The sequence below is a fragment of the Ammospiza caudacuta genome, chromosome 17, assembly GCF_027887145.1.
Source record: "Ammospiza caudacuta isolate bAmmCau1 chromosome 17, bAmmCau1.pri, whole genome shotgun sequence".
NCBI classification, from domain to species: Eukaryota; Metazoa; Chordata; class Aves; order Passeriformes; family Passerellidae; genus Ammospiza; species Ammospiza caudacuta.
This window is the reverse complement of record NC_080609.1, coordinates 6,386,224-6,407,462: the sequence shown is the minus strand read 5'-3', so window position 1 is coordinate 6,407,462 and position 21,239 is coordinate 6,386,224. Positions and strand designations below refer to the sequence as shown.

The 21,239-nt window shown below is 42.0% G+C and overlaps 1 protein-coding gene across 2 annotated transcripts in view; it reads right to left on the bottom strand.

Annotated features, from left to right (window-relative positions):
* Positions 1–335: 335 nt before the first annotated feature.
* Positions 336–21,239, bottom strand: part of ABAT (4-aminobutyrate aminotransferase) — a 49,553-nt gene continuing 28,649 nt past the window's right edge. For both annotated transcript variants that reach the window (XM_058816390.1, XM_058816389.1), the window contains exons 3-16: positions 19,325–19,422; positions 18,462–18,491; positions 17,757–17,874; positions 13,250–13,299; positions 10,368–10,448; positions 10,165–10,257; positions 9,747–9,809; positions 9,104–9,167; positions 8,337–8,485; positions 7,066–7,203; positions 5,739–5,906; positions 4,888–5,034; positions 3,757–3,868; positions 336–2,490 (exon numbers count right to left, since the gene is read on the bottom strand). In XM_058816390.1, coding sequence (XP_058672373.1) covers positions 2,369–2,490; positions 3,757–3,868; positions 4,888–5,034; positions 5,739–5,906; positions 7,066–7,203; positions 8,337–8,485; positions 9,104–9,167; positions 9,747–9,809; positions 10,165–10,257; positions 10,368–10,448; positions 13,250–13,299; positions 17,757–17,874; positions 18,462–18,491; positions 19,325–19,422 — 1,433 coding nt within the window. In that variant the 3' untranslated portion in view covers positions 336–2,368. The remainder of the gene's footprint in view (positions 2,491–3,756; positions 3,869–4,887; positions 5,035–5,738; positions 5,907–7,065; positions 7,204–8,336; positions 8,486–9,103; positions 9,168–9,746; positions 9,810–10,164; positions 10,258–10,367; positions 10,449–13,249; positions 13,300–17,756; positions 17,875–18,461; positions 18,492–19,324; positions 19,423–21,239) is intronic.

Genomic DNA, 21,239 nt, shown 5'->3' with positions numbered 1-21,239 from the left:
TGTGAAATGAAACCTCTGTTTCTTGGCAGATCAGCAAAGGATCAGTGAAGTAAAATTGCCATTTAAGAGCACAGGGTAACCCTGAATTACTATTTCTCATGTTTAAATTTTCCTAATGGAGTTCTGTGAGTTTAAATTTTGGCTGACAGTGTAGAACAGCAATATCATAAGAAATCCAAATATTCCTTGGTGTAAACACCATGACAACAAAATACATTGGGCTGTACAGGTATACTGCATTTTTTTGAGGTTTATCTTCATCAGAATGTCTTTAATATGCACTAGTGGCTCAGTTCAGGCATGTACTGGGTGTAAAATGAAAAGCCCTGGAGAAGTTCAACTATAAATATTTTATTTAAGAATATTGATTACACATATTGATGTAATTTGTTATGAATCCGTGTACAGTTACTAGTTACACCATGAAGTGTACTTAAGTATTTGTTTAAACATTTATTTGGCACTGTCTACAGTATGCTGTAAACAATATTAACTTTATATGCTTGAGCTGCAGTGCTTTCTATGGTATTCTCTAACGATTTCATCAACATGTTGTACACAATTATACAGTTACTGAGTGTCAGTAAAAATTATAAAAACACCTAGAGTAGTCATAATAAAAGTGAAGATGTGGTAAGACTTCAAATTACTGGACCTTTGCTTCTGTAAAAGTACAAGACTTGCTAGAGACATTCACTAAAACTACTGCACTGATATGTTGAACAAATTAATTCCCCAAATGCTGTCAAATCCAGTTCCTGGTTTGACTTTCCTTTGCTGATAACACGCTTACGAGGACAGCGATGACAATGAAGTTTTGTTGAACACCAATTTTTACCAGTCCTTCCCCCAGATTTCTACAACCTCTGTTCAAAAACCTGCTCAGGTTCTGCCCAGCTGGCACCAGAATTCTGCTTTCTGCAGAGGTTTACAGAAACCCCACTGGGTTTAAGCTGGCAGAAGTGACTGTGCTTGAGTTTCCCAATACCAGTACTTTAAAATGGGAAAACAATGATTAATACTTCTCAAAGCAGGTAAGGAACCTTTTCACATTTTGGTAGTTGTATTAAACATGTAAATCTTTTAACTTCTCTGTTTCTTATTATGCACTTAAAAATTGTGGTCAGGTCCTGAAAGGGCAACTGTAAAAGTCCATTGTGGTCCCTGTTTTTTGGTGCACAACAAAAAGTTAAAATTAGTAAACAAAATCCAGATGCTGACCAAGAAAAAGAAAAAGAAAGGCACCAGATCTAGTTCAAGTCAGCCTTCAGCAAACAGTAAAGAGACATCCAAAACAATTCTCTGAAGAAAAATCAATGAACTGTTGACACATTTTTTGATCCTGTGGCTTTCTAGAAGATCTCTGAAATATCCATGACTTAGAATATACTATTAGAACAAAAATAGAATTACTTTGCATTATAAATGTGCAGGCAGGACTAGGCCTTCACTGTAGTGGCTCTGATACCAGATAATGGCATTTCTGCTTAGTTTTACAAAATACCTCAAGTATTCGTGTAGAAGTTATAATAGATAAATTAATGGCTATTGTGTGTTCTGGGCAAAGGGTAAAATAATCTGGAATCATTCTAGACTGCTGGCAGAAGTGGAAGAATGTGCTTTGCATGGTTCTCTAAGCTTTGTCAGATTACATACCTCAGGGTAGATTTTTCTCTGTACAAGTCTGCTTGTAAGAGAAGTCAAAAGTTTTAAAACCCATCCCGTGTGACGAGGACAGAAGGACAAGGGCTTCAGTGCCACTTGCAGGTGTGGCTGAGGGCACCAGTGCCCCTGAAGCAGCGAGTGCAGGCTGGGCAGAGCTGCCCTGATGCAGCTGGTGTGGCAGATGCCTGTACTCGAGGGAATAAAGCTGGAAATTATTCTGTAAAATACTGTGCTTGGCAGTGGTGGAAAGCAGAGCTTTCCTTGAACACTGATTTGATCCCAGCTGCCATTAGAGAAGGGCACTCTGTGTGGCAGGAGTGTGGCTCTGAGTGTTTGGCCACGCTTTGCTGCTTCTGGATGCAAATCTACCAGGGTCACCCGTGGAAACAGAGCGTTCCAGGTCCTGCTCAGACAGGGCAGAGTCAGGGACATGGCTGTAGGAGGACTCTGCAGTCAGCATGGCCCAGGCCAGAAGAGGGAGGTTCTGGGGATGCACAGTGAGGGACAGCTGCATGGACCTGCTGGTGACCAGTGCCAATGCTCTGCCTGGGGCGCGTGTGCATGGAGCAGCTTGCCTTGGGCAGGATCACAGACAGAACACAAACCTCAGTTTATGACTTTACACTTATCTTGTAAGTAGAGAAGACATGAATTAATGCAAACTAATTTCATAATCAGCTGTTCAGTGCAAGGGAACTGCTTTTTACTTGAAGTTTGCTAAGATGTCACTGAAGATGTTCAGGAAGAGGTGTGCATGGTGGTCCTTGAAGATCAGCGTGGGACGAAAACGGATGGATCTGTCTCCACAGCCTCCCAGGACAACCCCTGAAATGAGAACACAATACTACTAATTTCCATCTTTGCCAAGTATCCAGAAGAATTCAGGTCAGTGAATGGGGATATCCTCATTGTGGAGGGCCAACAGAAGCTCCCCAAATCCTGCTAGCCACACCATGATACAGCACATTGTGGTGTCAATGGCCTCAAGCTTCACAGCAGCTTAGAAGAACACTGTGGGTGCCTGGGGCTGTTCTATAAAACACTTGGAGTATTGGGACTAATCCTGACAGCAGTGGAAAGAGTCCATCCAGCACAGAGCTCACACAGCATCTGAGGTTTCAGAGCTGCAGTACTCTCCTGGTCAAGTGTCCTGGTGCCACAACAAGACACAGGAGGTTTCTTTGCATTGGTTTTTAAACTAATTTGTTTTTAATGACAAGAAGTTAAAATGTCTTGGTGCTTGCAAACCTCTCCCTGCAGTGTTTTAAATGCACTTTTTAGCCCAAAATAAATTTTTAGAAATGTTTGAATGGGAACCCATACTACTAAGCTGAGCTTACCCTGCCTCAAAGCAGAACCTCTGTTTACCATGAAACAAACCACTTGCCTTCTCTCCCTGCTGGCTTAGTTTCTAAGAACAAAAAATGGTCTTTTACACTATAAAAGTTTGGTTTCACCACAGTTTAGATGCACCCTGCCTGCTTTTTTCAACAGACAGGAGTAACAGCAAAAACAGCAGCAAACACAGGGCCCACATACTTAAAGAGAGTGTTAGGTGTGGATCCCAAGGTTCCCCTCTGGATACCTGTGCCTGTCTGCAGCTGTTAACAGTTCTGTGGGAAAAGAGGGATGCCACTGTAGATCTGTGCCCATTTTAGGCACTTGTATTTAATCATTAGGTGTTCCTAGGTATAGAAATTATGTATTCATAAAACTCATCATTCTTCTCCCTGTGTTTTCCTGAGTGACATTGACTTTCATCTAACTTTCCTGTTTCTAGAAGTAAGCCATGTCCATGGGCACCTAAAGCCACTGCAGAGGACTCTGAACCTGATGTCACAAAATCTCATCCCATAAACAGATCTTTTCCAGTAACCTCAGACCTGCAGAGGCTGGTAAATGTACACACCATGCAACAGACTGCTCTGCCTCTGACATCATTTCCAGAAAGTCTAAATTCACCCTTGTCATTTCCCTACTGTCCTCTGATACTGAAATACTCATGCAGGATATGAAAAGGAAAATGTGAAGCATTACCTTCACATGTGAATGCTACACATGAAGCTCATCCACACACACACAGTTTCTTACCTTTGTTTCTGGCTATTGTAATTAACTTGTTTCTAGTTGCATCATCTGGAGTGTCAAATGAACAGAATGTTCCTCTTCCTCTCACTCTGCTGATGAGATGGGGGTAACGAGCCTGCAGGGGGAGGAGAGACAAGCACATGGCAGGTGCTGCAACAGAGGGCACCTGGTGGCAGGGCTGGCTGTGCCAGGTGGAAACCCTGCTGCCTCCTCGCTCTGCTGGAGTGGAGCACGGCTCACATGGTGCTCTGCTCAGCCTGCAGAGCCCCACACAAAGCAGGGAGGGAGAGTGAGTCTGACCCATGAGCTGGGTCAAGTAAAGTATTCTTTGGAACGAGCATAACACACCTTATTTACATCTACAGTGGACTCCAGGAAAACCTGAGCATAAACCATCTGCACTGGGGCTGGAAACCAGCTCACTCTTACCCTGCACTGAGACACTTGCCAGGAGTATCTGCATCACTTATTCTCAGTCACAGCCCTCATCTTTTGGAAGAACAATCTCTTGGATAGGACTAGTTGTATTCCTGCCCTCCAAAGTATGAGATTACAATGTTCTCTGTTCTCCTGCCTGCTATGTGTAAAGGTGTGGAGAGAGCAGAGACTGTATGTGGGATTATTCTATGCAAAATGCCTTTGGGAGCTGAGCACCTGCAAGCCTATCTCTAAATGCCTGTCTGTAGAGCTCCACAGTAGAAGCTCTAAAGGAATTTCCCTTAAACAAGGGAGGGAAAGATAGAATTTTCTTATTTCAACAGCCCAGCAAAATTGGAACAAAATATGAAAGGACCTTCCTTTGAAAAGAACTTTAAGACAAGGAAATACCAGTTGTTTACAGTAACAAAACCTTCTAGCAAAGTAATTTAATTAGCTGCAGTACATACCTTCAGATATTTTGGGGATCATCCTTTATTTCGGATTAAGCTATATAAACCCAGCATTTTTAAGTCAGTAAAAGAAAGTTTACTTCAATTTCAAATGGGACACAGTTTTTCAGGCCTGTGTTGAAGTTCCTATAATGGTCCAGACCCCAGCTCTAGCTACTCAGCCCAAATGTTTGAACTGGATAAGATCAGATTCTACTGCAGCACCAATTTCTCCTTCTTATCCACAATCCTTCCAGATGTTTACCTGCAAATCCAGCAGCCCAGTCAGCAGTGCTTTCCCAGCATGGGTTGCATTGTTTAGAAGATCTTCTGTTTTAATAACCTTAATGACTTCAGCAAGCATAAGGTTCTTGGATGGATCTCCAAGCCAGGTGTTAAAAATCCGGTAGGGCTGGGGAAAGAGTGGGAAAAGAGTTGTGGAACATGTTAGCAGGCAAATCACTATAAATTAAGAAAAGGCATCACACTGGCAGTGTAAACATGGTGTATGAAAAGGCATGCACTAATCTCACCAACCACCCTTTTTTATGTTGTAAAGGAAGATGCCATTGCTGAGCTGAAACACAGGGTGATCACTTCATGCTTCTCATTTAGTGCACTCTGCCTTGCTATTCTGATGTCTCACTGGAACACAGCTACAGATGACAGGAAATCAGCATCATCTGTACAGACTTTACATCAAGCTTTATGCTCTTCCCCTTTATTTGACTTTTAATTTATTACATCTAAAAAGTCATTAGTGCAAAGAAGAAATTTTGCTGACAGAATCTCTAATGCTGACATACAAGCTCTGAAATTCCCAAGTTGCCCTACAGGAGAAGGTGTCAGTTTGTGGTTGGATTTTGTACTGAAGGTTTATTCCATTAGACTTAACCCAGTTTTCCTCTCCCCCCCATCAGCTTTATGACCTTGGTAACTGACAACAACTGGAATAAAAGTGAAGAGGTGATGATAACTGTTGTGTGAGCAAACAGCAGCCTCATCCAGCTGAACCTGCACTCCTGGAGAAAACCTTGTCCCTTCCATGGATGTCATAGTCACTCCTCAGGGGGGTCACCAATTAGCACAGAGTCCAAGTTTCATAAAAAATCTTACAGCATTTGGCCTGAACTCCTCTTTGTGGAAAAATCCTCCTGTCATCATCTTCTTACTGAATGTCACCACATCAGCTGGGTCATCCAGGCCCCAGTGCTCGTGTGCCCAGAACTTTCCTGTGCAGCCACCTCCAGTCTGCACCTCATCCACCAGGAAAGCACAGCCATGCTGCAGAGACACACGAGAGGAGCAGGGAGAGTGAGCCCCCTTCCCAAACCACAAACGCCTCCCTTGGTGAGCACATCAACACAAGCCAAGGCTACATCCCTCCTTCCTCTCCCTTCACTGCCCTCCTCAACCACTCCACTAATGCCACTCGTGTCAGATTTCACAAAAATTCAGCTCTTTTTTCAGGAAGGTGAATTCTAGAAACTTGAAAACTAGAAATTTGTTTTCTACCCACAGTCATCAAGTACATGTTTTTATGTAGTCTTGAGCATTTCTAGAGGATACCTGAAAACATCTGGGAGGAGCAGAAGTGGCATTTTCAAAGCCCTTGAGTGTCATTTGTAGGGGCTTTGTTTGTTGGAAACATGAAGTCTCTGTACCCAGAGTTGGGCATTATGTGGCACAGAGGCAGTACCAGCAGCATGAGCTGGTCATTTTTTGGGGGGCATGAAAAGCTGCATTTTCAGACAACTCTGCTGAAAGAGCTACTGGTGAGCTGGCAATGTGTGGTTTTTATGTGAAGGACTATTTTGTCCAAACTTTGTGACAGGGAGAACAAGCTATATAATAATTCTGTATTTAAAAACAATGGGTAAGTACTTTTGGCAGCATCTCTTCAGCACACAGTGTTTTGAGGGTGAAAAAAAGCTTGGAGTAAGTATTACTGAGGGTCATAGCTTCTAAATAAGTAACTTTACATTCCAAATATCAAGATATCTGTCCTTTTCATTGTTTTATTGGAACATCAGCACTATGGCTTGTTTCAAGTTGAGTTTTAGGGTTTTTTTCCAATTAAAACCATGTAATTAAATATTTATACTTTTCACAATTTGTTTCTTCAGAAACTGAACCTCCTCAACCAACAAGCATGATCATTTAAAGAATGCACCTACAGAATTCATTGCTAATGAATCAGAGTAATTTCTCTCTCACTTTAAAATTAGAAGATTATTTATTGGACTGAGGAAAGCATTAGGTGTGAATGAAATGGTAGAGAGCAGGGATTGCTGGTGTGTGGTACAAACCTACCCTGACTGATGCTAAGGAGGGCTGTGAAACCCTCCAAGAGCCTGGGGCAGGGCAAAGCCTCTGCAGACACCCACAACGTGTGGGTGCATGTTTTAGCTACCCCTGAGTGCCCAGAGAAATGTTTTATTACCTTCCTGGCAATATCTCTTAGCTTTCTGAAGAAGTCATCTGAAGCATGATTGTCCCCACCCTCTGACTGTATTGGTTCCACAATGATTCCAGCCACAATCTTCTTCTTTTTCCTGTACTTTACAATCAGGTCTTCCACCTGCAAATCAAACACTTATGAATGTACATCCTCCTTCCAGAACATTTGTACATTTCTTCCCAGCTAGATTAAATCTCATCAGAATTTCAACTTTGCATGGACATTCCTGGCTATAAAGGTGGCACAAAGGATTAACAAATGGTTCCTCCAGCATTTACCACTGCCTTCTTGTTCCTGAATGGTTTAAACCACGTCCTAATCACACTGTAACTAGCTGCACATTATCTGCAGTGCTGTGAAAGCTCTAGCCAGGTTCAGCTGGCAGTGTGCTGAGCACCACTGCAGCTGCCACTGCTGTCATTGCACCTAATGATATGGGATGGATTTTGTGTCAGAAACTAAAACTGTGCTCATGCATTAGAAAAGGTAAATTGAAAAATTCATTTTTTCCAGTCACCCACTTCAGATATATTAAAATTAATCAAATAGTGCAAAAAATCCTGTTGTTGTAAGGGGCTGACAGATAATTCTCATTAACCTCCTAGTGCAATTAATGGTCTGTTTGTGCCTGAAATCCCTGCCACAGCCCCTGCAGTCTGTGCAAAGCAATGCTTTCCAAAGGGGGGCAGTAAGCCCAGCACAGACCTGCTAAGAAAATGTTTGGCTTTTTGTTTGTTTGTAAAATAATGGCATCCAGCACTGCACTTCTCCTACCAAAGCTACCCTGGGGCAGCCCAGGGAGGGCATGTGCTGTGCTGTGCTCTCTGAAGTGAGGCAGGTGGACTCACAGGTCCATCCCTGCACAATCAGAGCTTTATGCCAGAAGCTGCCATGGAGAAGCTGGAAAGGCTGAAATACTCTTAGAGGTGCTCTCTGCAGAGAGGGTTATCCAGAGTTACCCACACTGTGCTCTCTCTCAGCCCATGACCCTTTGGCAAGAGCTGGCAGGTGAGTTCACTGTGACACAACCAAGTTCTGAGGGTGAAATTTCACTTTGGTGTCACTCTTGCAGCCCTGAATCCCCAGTGAGCTGGCAGGGAGAAAGGTCTGACTGTAAACAACAGTGAATGCTGCTCCAATCACAGGCTGTTCCAATCCCTGAAAACATTCTTTTAGTGAAAAGCACTAATCCTACCAACACTATTCATTATTTCAAATCAAAAACAACACAAAGCTGCCAGGGAATTTTTTACCTCCTCTAAACAACGGGCTTCTTCCTGTTGATTCTCTTTCACAAAGTCTTCCAGGGGATACTTTAGCCTTGGAAATGGAGCAATAGGCCAGTCCAGTGAGGGAATGTCCAGTTTGTGAATTGCTTTAGAGTGAGTTGTAGCTAAGCAACCTAAGCCCAGAGAGGGAAAAATTAAAATAATACCCATCTAGGACCAATACAAGAAAAAAGCCACCAAGAGATGAAATGGCCTGACTGTAGAATTCTCTTAACTGCTCTGTGTTTTTACTGTCTTCTGAAATACTGGGTAATTGGATTTAGTCAGGCTTAAATGGATTGCTCTAGACCTTGAGCATCAGATTCCACATGCACTGTGTTCCAGAAGAGCAGGAGAACCTCTGTCAGTCTGAACAGGCTGCTCAGACAAGGTGGGTTTCACCCCTCCAAAGATGCAAAGCTCACAGTTACAGCACTCTCAGGTAACATGCCTAGAACAGGTACTGAGCTGATATAAACCAGTAAAAGTGAGTGACAGCATGTTTGTGGTGATTTTAGCCCAGGAGTTAGATTTTCATGACTACAGACAGGAAACTGCACATTCAGAATGAAAATAAGAGCCTGTCTGAAAAGAATTTTTTAAAAACCACAAAATCAATTCCTACTTTCACTCAACCCTTCCAGTGCTGGTGGGGCTTCCAAGGCAAACCTTAAATGAACCTCCAGCTTCCCCAGTGGTGCTGTGTGTGTAAGGACAAGCACAGTGAGCTGAGGGGAACAAGGGACTCTTACCCAGGGTCCTGCCGTGGAAGCCGCCCATGAAGGAGAGTATGGCGTAGTCAGGGCAGCCAGGGGGCTGCAAGCAGAGCACACAGAGGGGTCAGCCAGGATAAAACATCCCCCCAGTGCCCCCTGAGCTCCCCTTCCATCAGGCACCACAGATTGTTACAGCCTCCCTCCCTCAGCAAGCACACTAGCGACCCCAGCCCTGCCCCAGGTCCCAAACCCTGGGCTAACATGGGTGAATCCTTGGGGTGGATGCTGTGGCACCTGGGTTAACCACGTTAACCCTGGGCTAACATGGGTGAATCCTTGGGGTGGATGCTGTGGCACAGCTGAGCTCAGGCAAGGCTGAGCCTTCAGCACAGTCCCCCCTTTGGACACAAAGTAGGAGCACATGATTGTGGGGTGGCTGTGCCTGGGGGTGGCCTGGGGGCTCAGAGAGGCTGGGGCTCCCCTGTGCTGCACCCCCATGCATTCCTGATGGCTCCCTGATCTTTGTGGGGAGCAGTCTGTATTCTGTATTTCACCATTTCCTAAATGTACAAAGCCCAGATTTCACTTCACATGTAGCAAACCAAACTTTTCCTCCCAATCTTCCATTCCAAGCCCAAACCAGTGGTACATTGTAGGTGTGCTAAAGAACTAATGTTACCTGGTTAATCATGCAGGATTCCAGTTCTTCTTTTGTGACATTATTATGGCCCCTCTCCTTGTTCTGCAAAAAAACCCAAACAACTCAACATGAGTGTTCCTGTAGTTGTAACCAAGGCATTCACAAACCAGGAATGCTGGTATTCAAGACTAAATTCAAGCCTGACTATGGCTTTCACATGCTAACTACAATGAAAACTTTATTTATTTCCTTTACTTTATAACTTCTAAAGTTGTGTCAATATAAAGTAAAAACTTAGACAAAGAGGTTTTAATAAAGATTTTATACTAGATTGAACATAACATCAGGAGCAAGACAACCTCCAAGACTCACTTTGTTTTTCAATAACAATTCTGATTATGAATAAGTACTCATTTCTGCATCTAAACCTACAAAAATACCTGAATGTTTTACTTACTCTGTACCACATGAATATTGCTTTAAAGGCATTTTCATTAGAGCAGGATCCACAAGACATGGTTATCACCTGTGACAAGCCCTTAGGAGCCACCTGTCAGCAAAGACAGAAAATTATTCTTGAAATACTGAGCACAAGTATAGTGCAAAATGATAACAACAGTGGTGATAATAATAGTGATCAGTCAGATATCTCAAACTTACTGATAGCAAAGACTCCTTCAGTTTTTCTGTAAAGTTCTCTGGAGGTAAAATCCCTAGGGCAGGTCTGTTGATAAAAGTGCTCTAAAAAGACAAAGGAAGAGGATTGTTAGGTCTTACTATCACATGGAAAATATGTTGATATCAAAGCAGTTCCATTTTATTCTAATAGTAAATGTCAGGCAGAAATCTGTACCATGACACAAGTGGTTTTAAGTTAGAGATTACTATTCCTGCCTTAGCATATGTTTTTCTGTCCAATCCTCACTACTTTATTCTTGCAGGACACCTTAGGAAAGGTGCATGCTAACTCACACTGACATTTCCTCTTCAATATTGCCATTTTAGCTGCTCAATCTCCATTCTCCTTATACACAGGAAATATGCTTTAAAATCTTTATGACTTGCTTTCAGTTTTAGTAGCTGAATTCAGTTAGGACAGCAGCATTTTCATCCTTACTGAGCTTCAAGACAGACCATTTTGGAAGCCTGGCAAGGTGGAGCCAGGCTCCAGGCTCTCCAGTGGAAGATGAGAAGCCATGGGCATGAATCAAAGCATGAGAAGTACTGATTTGGGTATAGGGAAAAGGTTTGGCAGTGAAGCAGTGAAACAGGCTGCTCTTTTGGAGGTGTTCAAGGTCCCAGATAAAACCCTGAGCACCCTGGTCCCATCTCACAGCCACCCATCTTGGAGCAGGAGGTTGAACAAGACACCACATTGGTCCCTTTCAATGTCAGTGGTGCTGTGGACTGGCCACATCAGGATTCCCACCTTTGGGAAAGGTAATTTTGGTGACAGGGAACAGCAGCCTGCAGCCCACACAGGGGTTTCTAAGGAGCAGCTCTGCAAAAAGCCCCTCAGCCTCCCCAGTCCACTAATGGAGATGAATGTCACATTTATGCAATTAATTTAAATTGTGTAGTGGATTAAAATTGATTCATTGCTGCTCTTGGTCTTTGTGGGTAATCTTATTTGATTCATACCATGCTACTCTTTATTTTAAATTAAATTTTCTCAGAGAAGGACAAGCTCAATAAATTTGCCAACTGCCAAGCAGCTTTATTTGCCCTTTTCTTTTGTTTGTTGTTTTTCTTGTTGAACAAGTAATGGCTGAAATTAAAGGCTGAGCTTTGATAAATTAAGCCTCAATGGGTCTCCAGAGGGGACACACAGCCTCCCCACAAACACTCATATTTTCAGTGCAGCTCAAGCTTGCACATTTATCAGCATCCTTCAGTCCTCCTCAGCACAAATATTCATTCCAAGGGGTGTAAGGGTCACCTGCAAGGACACTTCATCAGGATTCCTGGGGAAAACCAAGTATCACACAAGACAGAACACTGCATGTGCTTGGACTTTGTAAATTGTTTCAATGTCTTACTTCCAAAACACTGTTTCAACAGACTCAAGCTTAAAAGAAAACCTAAGCAAGGATGTTAATGACAGGCTAACACAAAGCTTTTGTTTAGTAGCTATGAGAAATCACACTTGACTTTTTATCTCAGTTCAGAAGTAAATGTTCATATCAAGTAGAAAAGAGAAGAGCCCAAATTTGTTGTGAATTTGATTATGGGTTGTCACAGTCAATTGACAACATTTGCCATTAAGCAGAAAAGAGTATTTTTCTTTTGTAGTTAATGAGATAGCCAGAACTGAGAAAAATAGCACATTGACATCAAGCTGCTGTGGGCTCAAATAAACAGATGCACATTCTGTGTTTATAGCTGGCTGCAGAGAGGGCATGTGGAGCATTACAGACAAACCAAATCAAAAGTTCTTCCAGGAAAACACCAACCCCTTTGCTAACACTATTGGAAATTGTGCCACTTGTGTGGGACTTTGGAGGAGCTCCTTCAGTGCCACCTGTCCTTCCCCAGTGGGCAAATCAGCAACTGCCTCCAGCAAATGGGCTTTTTGATTTTTTAATTGGTTTGGGGATTTTTGTTTGTTCATTTTTTAAATCTGGCTTTGCCTACTGCTGCATTACAGTGAAGATATTATTCTCAGAAATCATCTTTATGAGTTAATAAAGATGATTAAGTTAATAAAGAGTTAATAAAGTTAATAAAGAGTTAATAATATTCATAAATATTAGACCTTCCAAAATATGATCTGCCTTTGATAACTCCAGCATTTCTAGTCCTGTTTTTTTGTTTGTTTGTTTGGGTTTTTGTTTTGGGTGGTTTTTTTTGTTTGTGTTTTTTTTTTTTTTTTTTGGTTGTTGTTGTTGTTTTTGGGGGCTTTCTTGTTGGTTTTTTTTTTTTCTTTTTTTTTTTTTTCCTTTTTTTTGGTTGGTTTTTTGGTTTTGTTTTTTTTAACTGGAGGTATTTTAGTCCTGGGAAAGGCAGAATTTCTCACCTGAAGACATGAGTACTCCATAAAGGAAATCAGCTCAGGGAACTCAAATATCTGCATTTCTTTGCCCTGCTGGAGTGCACTTAGGAGATGGGAATCAGTCACTATCCCCAGCTTCAAAAAAATCCTTAAACTTCCCACAGCATTCCAGACGTAGGGCACCATGTCCAAGATATTATATTCTCTCTCAAGGTTTTGGGCTTGTTTTCAGGCTCAAATAAATCTTCAGAAAACATTATTAAAATGGTTAACTTGAGACAGTAAGTTTGAATTAGGATTTAAATGTAGCTACAAATATATCAAGTGCTTGCATCACCCAAATGTTTACTTTTTGTAAAACTTCCCAGAGGTTTTGGTGTTTTCTTAAACACCACAAAGCTCTTTTCATCTAGTGAGAAGTACAGCAAGCAGATCCTATCATACATTAATGGAATCATTAGCATTCACTATCAGTCTGAGGAAAAAAGAGAAAGCCCACAACAAGGAGAGAGAGAACTCCTTCACGTCCTTCATGTTCTAATTCACTTACCAGGTTCTGGGGCTGCTGTAAAAGCTTTATCAGAGAGGGATGGCTGTAACCTAATTAAAAAGAACAAAGAAAGAAAGCAGTTCTTTTTTATCTGGTTTCAATGAAGTAATGCAAAGCATAATCTAGAGAATAACCATAACTTCATGCTTGACTGTTTATGTGTAATTTGTATATTTTTAACTGCTAATAATGGGACTTCTTTTGAAGTAGGACAAACCCCTGGGCTCTCTGTCCCTCAGCAGTCTGTCTGTGTGCAGGGCACAGCCCAGCACAGCTGTTGGGAGCTGTGGCACACTCATTTCCTTACTGTGACAAAATTTTGCTTGATGCAAAAAAGATGCAACAGTTTATCCTTACTAAGAAATTAAGACAGCTTCAGTGCTTAATTTATAGCCATTGATAGTCTAAAGGATAACTTGCTTGCTTACAGGCAAAACCAATTTATCTGCTGTTAAGAAAAATAATCTTTGAAGTAGGCCAGAGATTTCATTTTAAGCCTGATCTCTAATGTATGAAACACCAACATCAGAGATTAACATTATCTTTTAAATTTCCTTGTAGAAACAGTTGGAAACCTCATCTTCCCTACTGCTCAAGAAGTCAGACAATGGTAATTTTGTTACAAAAGCTTTTTGTGCTTCTGAATCCCCATTCCAGTGGAATGACAACAGCCCTGATTATCCTGTTTGAGCAATGGAGCATTAGGAGACTATGTTAACAAAACAATTATAAATGCAGTTTTGAATATATTAGCTGAAAACAAAAGAATATCCATATTGTTTTAGCAGCATGTCATGCTGATAAATCTGTTAAAATTATTATGAAGATAATAATACTGGCTATTTGGGACACAAAACAACTAAATCTCCATGGCATCTGCTATCGTGGGAAGAGGGAATGACACATTGAGAGCTGTGTCCTTGAGAACTGCACCTGGGGGTGCCACTGAGAGCCCCTCTGAGAGCAAATCAAGTGTTTTAGAAACCTCCAAAGCACAGCTCCTGTTGTTCAGGAAGATCAAGGATCAGCTCTGGCGTTGCTCTAAGAACTGTTGCTGTTGTTCCCATACGTGGATGCCATTGATTCAGAGATGTCATTCTCTACACACAACACAAACCTCTCATTTGCTCCTCAATTACCCTTTTGCACCCACACAGAATCTCTCTCCCATTCTCTTCAGGCCAAGGGTCTGGTGCTCTCCTAGCATCCCCTCATCCTTGTGCCTCCTCAGAGGTGTGGGAATCCCCAAAATTAGGGGGTTTGGGAAAGCTGCAAAAGGCAGGCCCCAGAGGCAGTAGAACTGTGATTAGCTTAGCTTATCAGTAGCCATGAGATTGGTCAGCAAAAAAATTATTTAAACTGCAGAAAAGCAAGGACAAATAGAACAATGGTCCGTGTATTTATGCTTGTCCAGAATAACTCTCTGAGCTACAGAAAAGTTTATCTAGCAAGATATTAGGAAGGTTGAAGCTTACTAATGGAGCTCTGTGCATTGTGTTTTAAGGCTCACAAGCAGGTATTGTATCCAAATTAACCAAGCATTGTTTAACCAAAGGTACCTGTGCTTATAGTGGTTGGATAGAACTACTGTCAATGTGCTTTTGCTTTGTGTGATTGGTCAAAAAACTTATAAAGTAAGTTGTAATATTAAATCCTTGGTCTGCTGCCAGTGATGTGAGCTGCTGGCATCTCTCCATTGTCATAACCATGTAATGAGACTGATGCTGGAAAATCAAACAGCTCAAGGCACATTCCCAGCAGCCCTGTCCCGTCTGTGATTTGTACAGAGCCCCTGACTGGTGTCAAGAGGGGCCCTGGGGAAGGAGGGGAGCACCCTGCATGCCCAGCTGCTGTGACAGGGGCTGTGTGACAGGGGCTGAGCTGCCATGTGGGCTCACAGGCAGCAACAGACACCAGCAAGAAGTAAATGCTTCAATAACCACTCCATAACTGTGGTGGACAAGACAAAGAGCTCCAGGCTGGCGTGGCACACAGGCACCAACTCCTTGCAGTGCCATGAGCAGCACAGGGCTTTGCAGGGCTACAAATCTGCTCCCAGAGCTGGCTCTAAGGAAGGGCACCTGCTCCATCTCTCTTGCTGGGTGTCCGGATCAGTGTGACAGGAACGTACATGTCCTCCAGGCTCATGAATGTGCCTGTCTGCAAAAGGAAAAACAACTAAAGCCTGCTCAAATAATGAGATGGAGAAAGCCCAAAGAATCCTTTGAACTGAGCAGCAGGCTGCTGTCAATAATACCAAACTGCACCTCTCTGCATCTCCTCAAACAAAACAGACCTTCCCAGCACTGAAAAACACATTGTTTCATTTGCTATTCCAGGGTGTTTGCCGGCAAACATGTCAATAACATCCTTCTTGCATTTGGCTCCATGGGGTTTCTAACTCTATTAGACAGAATAGATGCAGGATGAAAGGACAGCTGTGCTACAACTGCCCATAAAAGTGCGGTAAGAAACTATTTCAATCTTTGTTTTTCAGCAAGAGACAGCCTAGAGCATCTTTGCCTAGAGGTTTTTTATACTTTATTTCTTATCTCTCCACACAGGCACTTATTAGTTCTCAACCTCTGCTGATAAATATATTCTAGTGTAACAGATCATTATTAAATCTTGGGGAGTCCTGAAAGATTCATGAAAGGTTTTATTGGATTTACTTGCAGAGAGATAAGCACAGATGACTAACAAGCACCTTGTGATCTTGTTTTGCTCTCCCAATTCCGGCCCTACCTCTGTCACCAAGAGGGACATTATTAGTAACCTGGGCAGCTTCAGATAATCTTGTCACTCAGTACAACTGAAATATATAAATTAATGTTGTGTGTTAGGCTGAGGTCAGCCTGTAAGTATGGAATTTCCATTTACTTCTTGTTGCTGCACTCCCAGAGCCATTATCTGAGGAGGTGCAAGAAGCACTGCACTGTAGCTCCTTTGGGACTGAGGAATGAGTTCCCTGGGATAAAACCCAGCTTGTCCTTGGGAGGGCATTGCCTCATGAGAAGGGGGAACTACAGGGCTTAGGAGGTCAGTCACAGCACTGGAGTCTTGTTCTATTCACCACTTTCAACCTACCAGAGAAAGCAAACTGCAGAGCCCCTACCCATTTTTGCTCATTAGGAAAATTTCCCCTCCTTAATACTTCAATATTTTATACACAAAACTCTTAAAAGAGGTGTGCCTGCACCATCCAGCTCCAGAAGGTCAGAAAGCCCCAGTGCACTGTCTGTACAATTTCATGCTTTTGGAGTATGCACTGACTTTCATACTTTGGAGTGTGCATTTGACTACATGACTGAGATTTGTTTCTCAAAATCAATTTCTGTGTGAAGAATGGGAAGCCATGTAAATGCATCTCCTTTTCTAGAACCCAAAATCCAAGCTCACTGGCATCCAAGCCTCGTGCTCCTGTATCTCACCCCTATTTCCTCATGAGCAGAGGCCAAATTATCCCAGTGCAGCCTGAAAGATACAAAGCAGTGAGAAGTTGTGCTGGGGGAAACAAGGTACAGACATTGCAGGGTTCTGGAATGGTTTCACTGAGCGCTGCAGGACAACAACACTGGCTGCAAAGAAGGCTGGGCTAAGTGAACACCCACAGCAGTCACAAGGTCTCAGATGCCTGAAGTTTGGTAACAACCTGAACATCATCAAATGCTGTTTCCCAGGAAAGGAGGCCTGTAGGGATGATTTTGAGTCATCACAGTTTCTATACATAGCACAAGATCTACCTTTTAAATTACCCCAGCACTTCTGCAGGAGTGTATTTTTAAGCAGCTGAGAAGAGCCATGGATGAGGAGCAAACAAAGTGGACTGAAGTGAACTCCTACTGAAACGTGCATGCCTCGCAGCTGGGGCTCACATTTCTGCCTTGCTTCTGCTTGCAAGGCTCCACAAAGCAATCAGCTGACTCTCCCAGGCACTTGCCAGGCCCTGTGCCTGCTCCCCCAGACAAATGAGCTGCCACCTTTGCTTTCAGTCAGCACCACAGCTCAGTGCTGGCCTTGTATCATCCTGCTGCAGCCCACATGGCTCACTCCTTTGTTTTTTTTCCTACTTATTTTGCGATAGAAATGTTAACTAAAGCATATAATTTCATGTTAAAAATGTCCACATTATGCTTATTAATGCTTAAAACAGTAACATACTATTACAGAGTTACGAAGTCACAGATCCAAGCCAACAAAGACAACCTGAATTGTGGAACTTGCACATTCAAATTGAGATTAATACTAGATCTCTTCCTGGCACCACTATGCACTTTAAGAGAGCTTTAAGTATAGAATTTGTAGTTCCTCCAACTATTCAAACCCACCACTACACAGTACACAGAAGTGAGCTGCCCCTGATCACAACAAGGTGTTCATTATGTCACTTCTGTTTTTTAAAATTAATCAACCAACTTCCCTGGTGGCGCCTAAAATAAGAAAATGACATGACAAAACAAAACAGGTTGAGGACAAAACAAAACATTTTGGTACAAGTGCCTCCTACCTATTGGGACGGAAGAAATCTGAGAGTAGAGATCCAACATACGATTGCCATCTACATCTACGAGGTAATTCCCTCGGCTCTCTTCGTAATTGCAAAAGAAGTGCACAGCTTCTGCATTCTTCAGGAAAAAAAACAATGAGTGCTTTCAAAAGTGGTAGTATGTAGGAAGGTGCAACTAATGGTTATACAGCCAAATCTGATAAAAATATCTAATGCTAGGATAAAAAAGCATATTGTATTCACAGCATGGGAATAACTGTACAGCTATTTTTATAATGACTGTTAAAAGGTCAAGTCTTTACTTTTTCTACAGAAATGAAGCACAGACATGGAGAAATTGCTCATCTTAGGAAGGCAATATGTACTCAGGCTGACATATTTTTAAACTCAAGCCATAATATACCTTACTTTCATTGGCCACTCTAACAATTCTGAAGTTTTTCTTTAGACACACATAGTTTAAACATATACATGTTGAAAGAAAAATCCCTGATGCTAGCAAAATGATTCTGCAGTATTCACAATATACTACAAAAGATTTCATTCAAATGCATATATAAACCACACAAAATGTACTCAGTGTGGAAACCTGGAGTCAGTGTTTCACCTTTCTTTGTGGCACAAACACACAAACCAGGATTTTAAAACAAGTTCTGAAATCCAAGTGTTAGCACTCCCCAAAACACAGAAAACATGACAAATTACCTGAATGCCATTCAGCTTCTTCATTAATTCCTGCACAAAAACAAATGTCACAGTGTCAGGTGTGTAATCAGCAAATACTGATGGAGAATGTTTATTTCTTTTTTATGATCCCATAAATCTTATGCAAACTTTGTAGTCCTGTGTGCTTACCAGGCAACTCTACCTGCCACAGGAACTTTCATGGTGCATCTTGCAAATATTACAGTCAAAACTATGACCTGTGGCATGCAGAGCTAAACGGGCTGCAAACACAGTTTAACTGTAAATCTCCAAAAAGGGAAAGCTGCCTCTTCTATATTGACCAACTGAACTGAGAAAACAAGAGAGAAATCAGAAAATAAGAGAAGCCAGAGTCACACAGAAGGGATACTGGTACATTGGTTCTAGAAAGACAGCTCCTTTTTATTAAAAACAACACAAAAACCTCACAAAAACCAAAACCCACCACAATGCACAAATGCTGACTCTGCCAGAGTAAAACAACATCCAGCAAATTCAAACTCTTGCTTCATTTCAAAACCAAAGCATTATTTCACATAATGAAAAGCTTCTATTTCAGCAGGACCACAAGTGACCAAGCATGATCAGGTGTTTTATTAAAATTATGCTCTTTTGCTTTGAATTATTCTATGGGAATTATTATTATTATATGGGAACTTGGCAGTTGAGATTCAGATCTGCCTCTCAGAGAGGGGCATTTTATTAATGAGCTTTTCATTCTCAAGCTCCTGATAAAAGTGGGCAAAGACTTATGGAATTATATTTTTTCATATCAGATTTAAGGTTTGAAATGAATCTGTTTTCTAGCAAGTGAGACACAGCTAAAGATAAAAAAACCAAGTTACTCTACTTTGGAAACTTACTCTAGATCGTGGTCCAGGAACTTCTGTCTTCATCAGAGGTCCATCATAGTCAAAATCCACATCAATTTTAGCTGCAGCTTGACTGATATACCTGTGTCCTGTAAGAAATAATGAAAACCTCAGTACAGACCATATTTTCTGTGCTCTCCTTTTAGAAGATACATCCATACCTTGCGTGACTGAAAACACTTGACAGATGAGACCAATTACATTGAGCTGTCTGAAGTGAACTATGTATCTCATTTTTGACCACTCAAAATAAAACCAATATCAGTGAGGTGGCTTAAAACAAACAACAAACCAAAAAATCCCAAGGGAAATCACAAGGCAACCCTAGAGAAACAGAGGCAAAGCACAGGAGGATTGAGAGCACATCTTTTTCCATCTCTTTTGTTGAGTCTCTCCATTATGTCCTGTGCAAGCTTTTGCCATAAATTCCCCACTCCTACACAGAGATGGTCAACTACCAGTAATAACCAAAAAGCCTGATGGAGTCCACAAGAAAAATCCAGTATGATGCTTTTCAATAGCCCAAAGAACACTCTTTGGGAAAGATTTGTCTCAGAAAGGTAAATGGCCTTGTCTCACATAAACCAGCATCCTGCAGTGCAGCTCTGAAATCTGAGTCCCAGTCAGCACCAGTTTTCCTTCTGATCTTGCTGGTTTTTATCCACATGTGTAGGGAAGCGTAATAAAATTGACACCTTAATGAAAACAAAAGGCAAAAATATGCTGTGCTTTACCAATAACACACTCTGCTTCCCTTTCCGAAATAATTGTTTTAAAGTTTTAAAGAGTTTAGGCAAACTTCCTATGACAGAGACAGTTCTGGTAAGCATGTATTCCAAATATGTACATATTCCATTAAGGGGATTATGGGTTAATATGGGGATTGTACATTTGCAAAAAAAGGAAGCACAGGCTCCAAAGCTCTACCAAGGTGACCAGCAGAGAGTATGAGCTTGCTCTGGTTACATATTGAACTAAAGCAACATTCTTGGCAATTACATTTTTGTCATGGAGCATCTGCAAGCCTCTTTCCAGCATGGTATCAACAACAAACTGATCTTAATACTCTTAACTTGGGGGAATCACACTCAGACCTGAAAGAAGATGGCATAACTTTTATAATATCTGTGGTAGGCAATTTTTAGCTGGTGCAATCTGAATGCCCTAAAATGAAGATCCTCAGCTCCCCTTGTCACCAGCTGCATCTCAGATCCAGGCTGAGCATGGCAAGTCAGGCAACACCAGCTCTTGCCTGGGGCACTTGGAGCAGCAGGGTCTGAAGGTACCACTCACCACATCCTGCTGTGCCAGGGCCATGCTGCCAGGTGCTAAACCAATAAACTGCAGCCCAGTTTGGCACAGGGGCAGGGAGGGAGATGCCTGAGCAGCCAGGCCAGCAGTCAAACACATGGAAATCCCTGGGGTGCAGCACTGCCACCAGACACCCTGGCAGCACCACTGCCATCCATACCCTCCTCTCACTGCCAGAGCTCTGTTCCAGCAATGTGCTGAAAACGTTTTGTGTTTGGAAGTAACAGTTGTTAAATTAACCAAATGTTTATCAAGGAAAACAGAAGGTATCCTGTGATACTGCTCAGCAGTGCTCTGAGCACAGCCATTCAGCTGAAATTTCCAACAGTGACTCGAGACATTTGCCTCAGCTTGTGTCAGCCCAAGCTGGGATGTCTCAAGCAAGCCTGATTTCAAGAAACTATTTGGAAAATCACTGCCCTTTGAAAGCATCTTGGAGTACTTAAAGTCACTGCTCATCTTGGGAAAACTTAGTCTGCAAAGATGATTATTCTCCCCAGCTTTAATTCAGATGCGTCAGTGCCTCTCTGCAAAGCTATTAATAGGTTTTGTTACAGCAACACCATTTTTGTGTCATTCTGTTTAACATTCATGT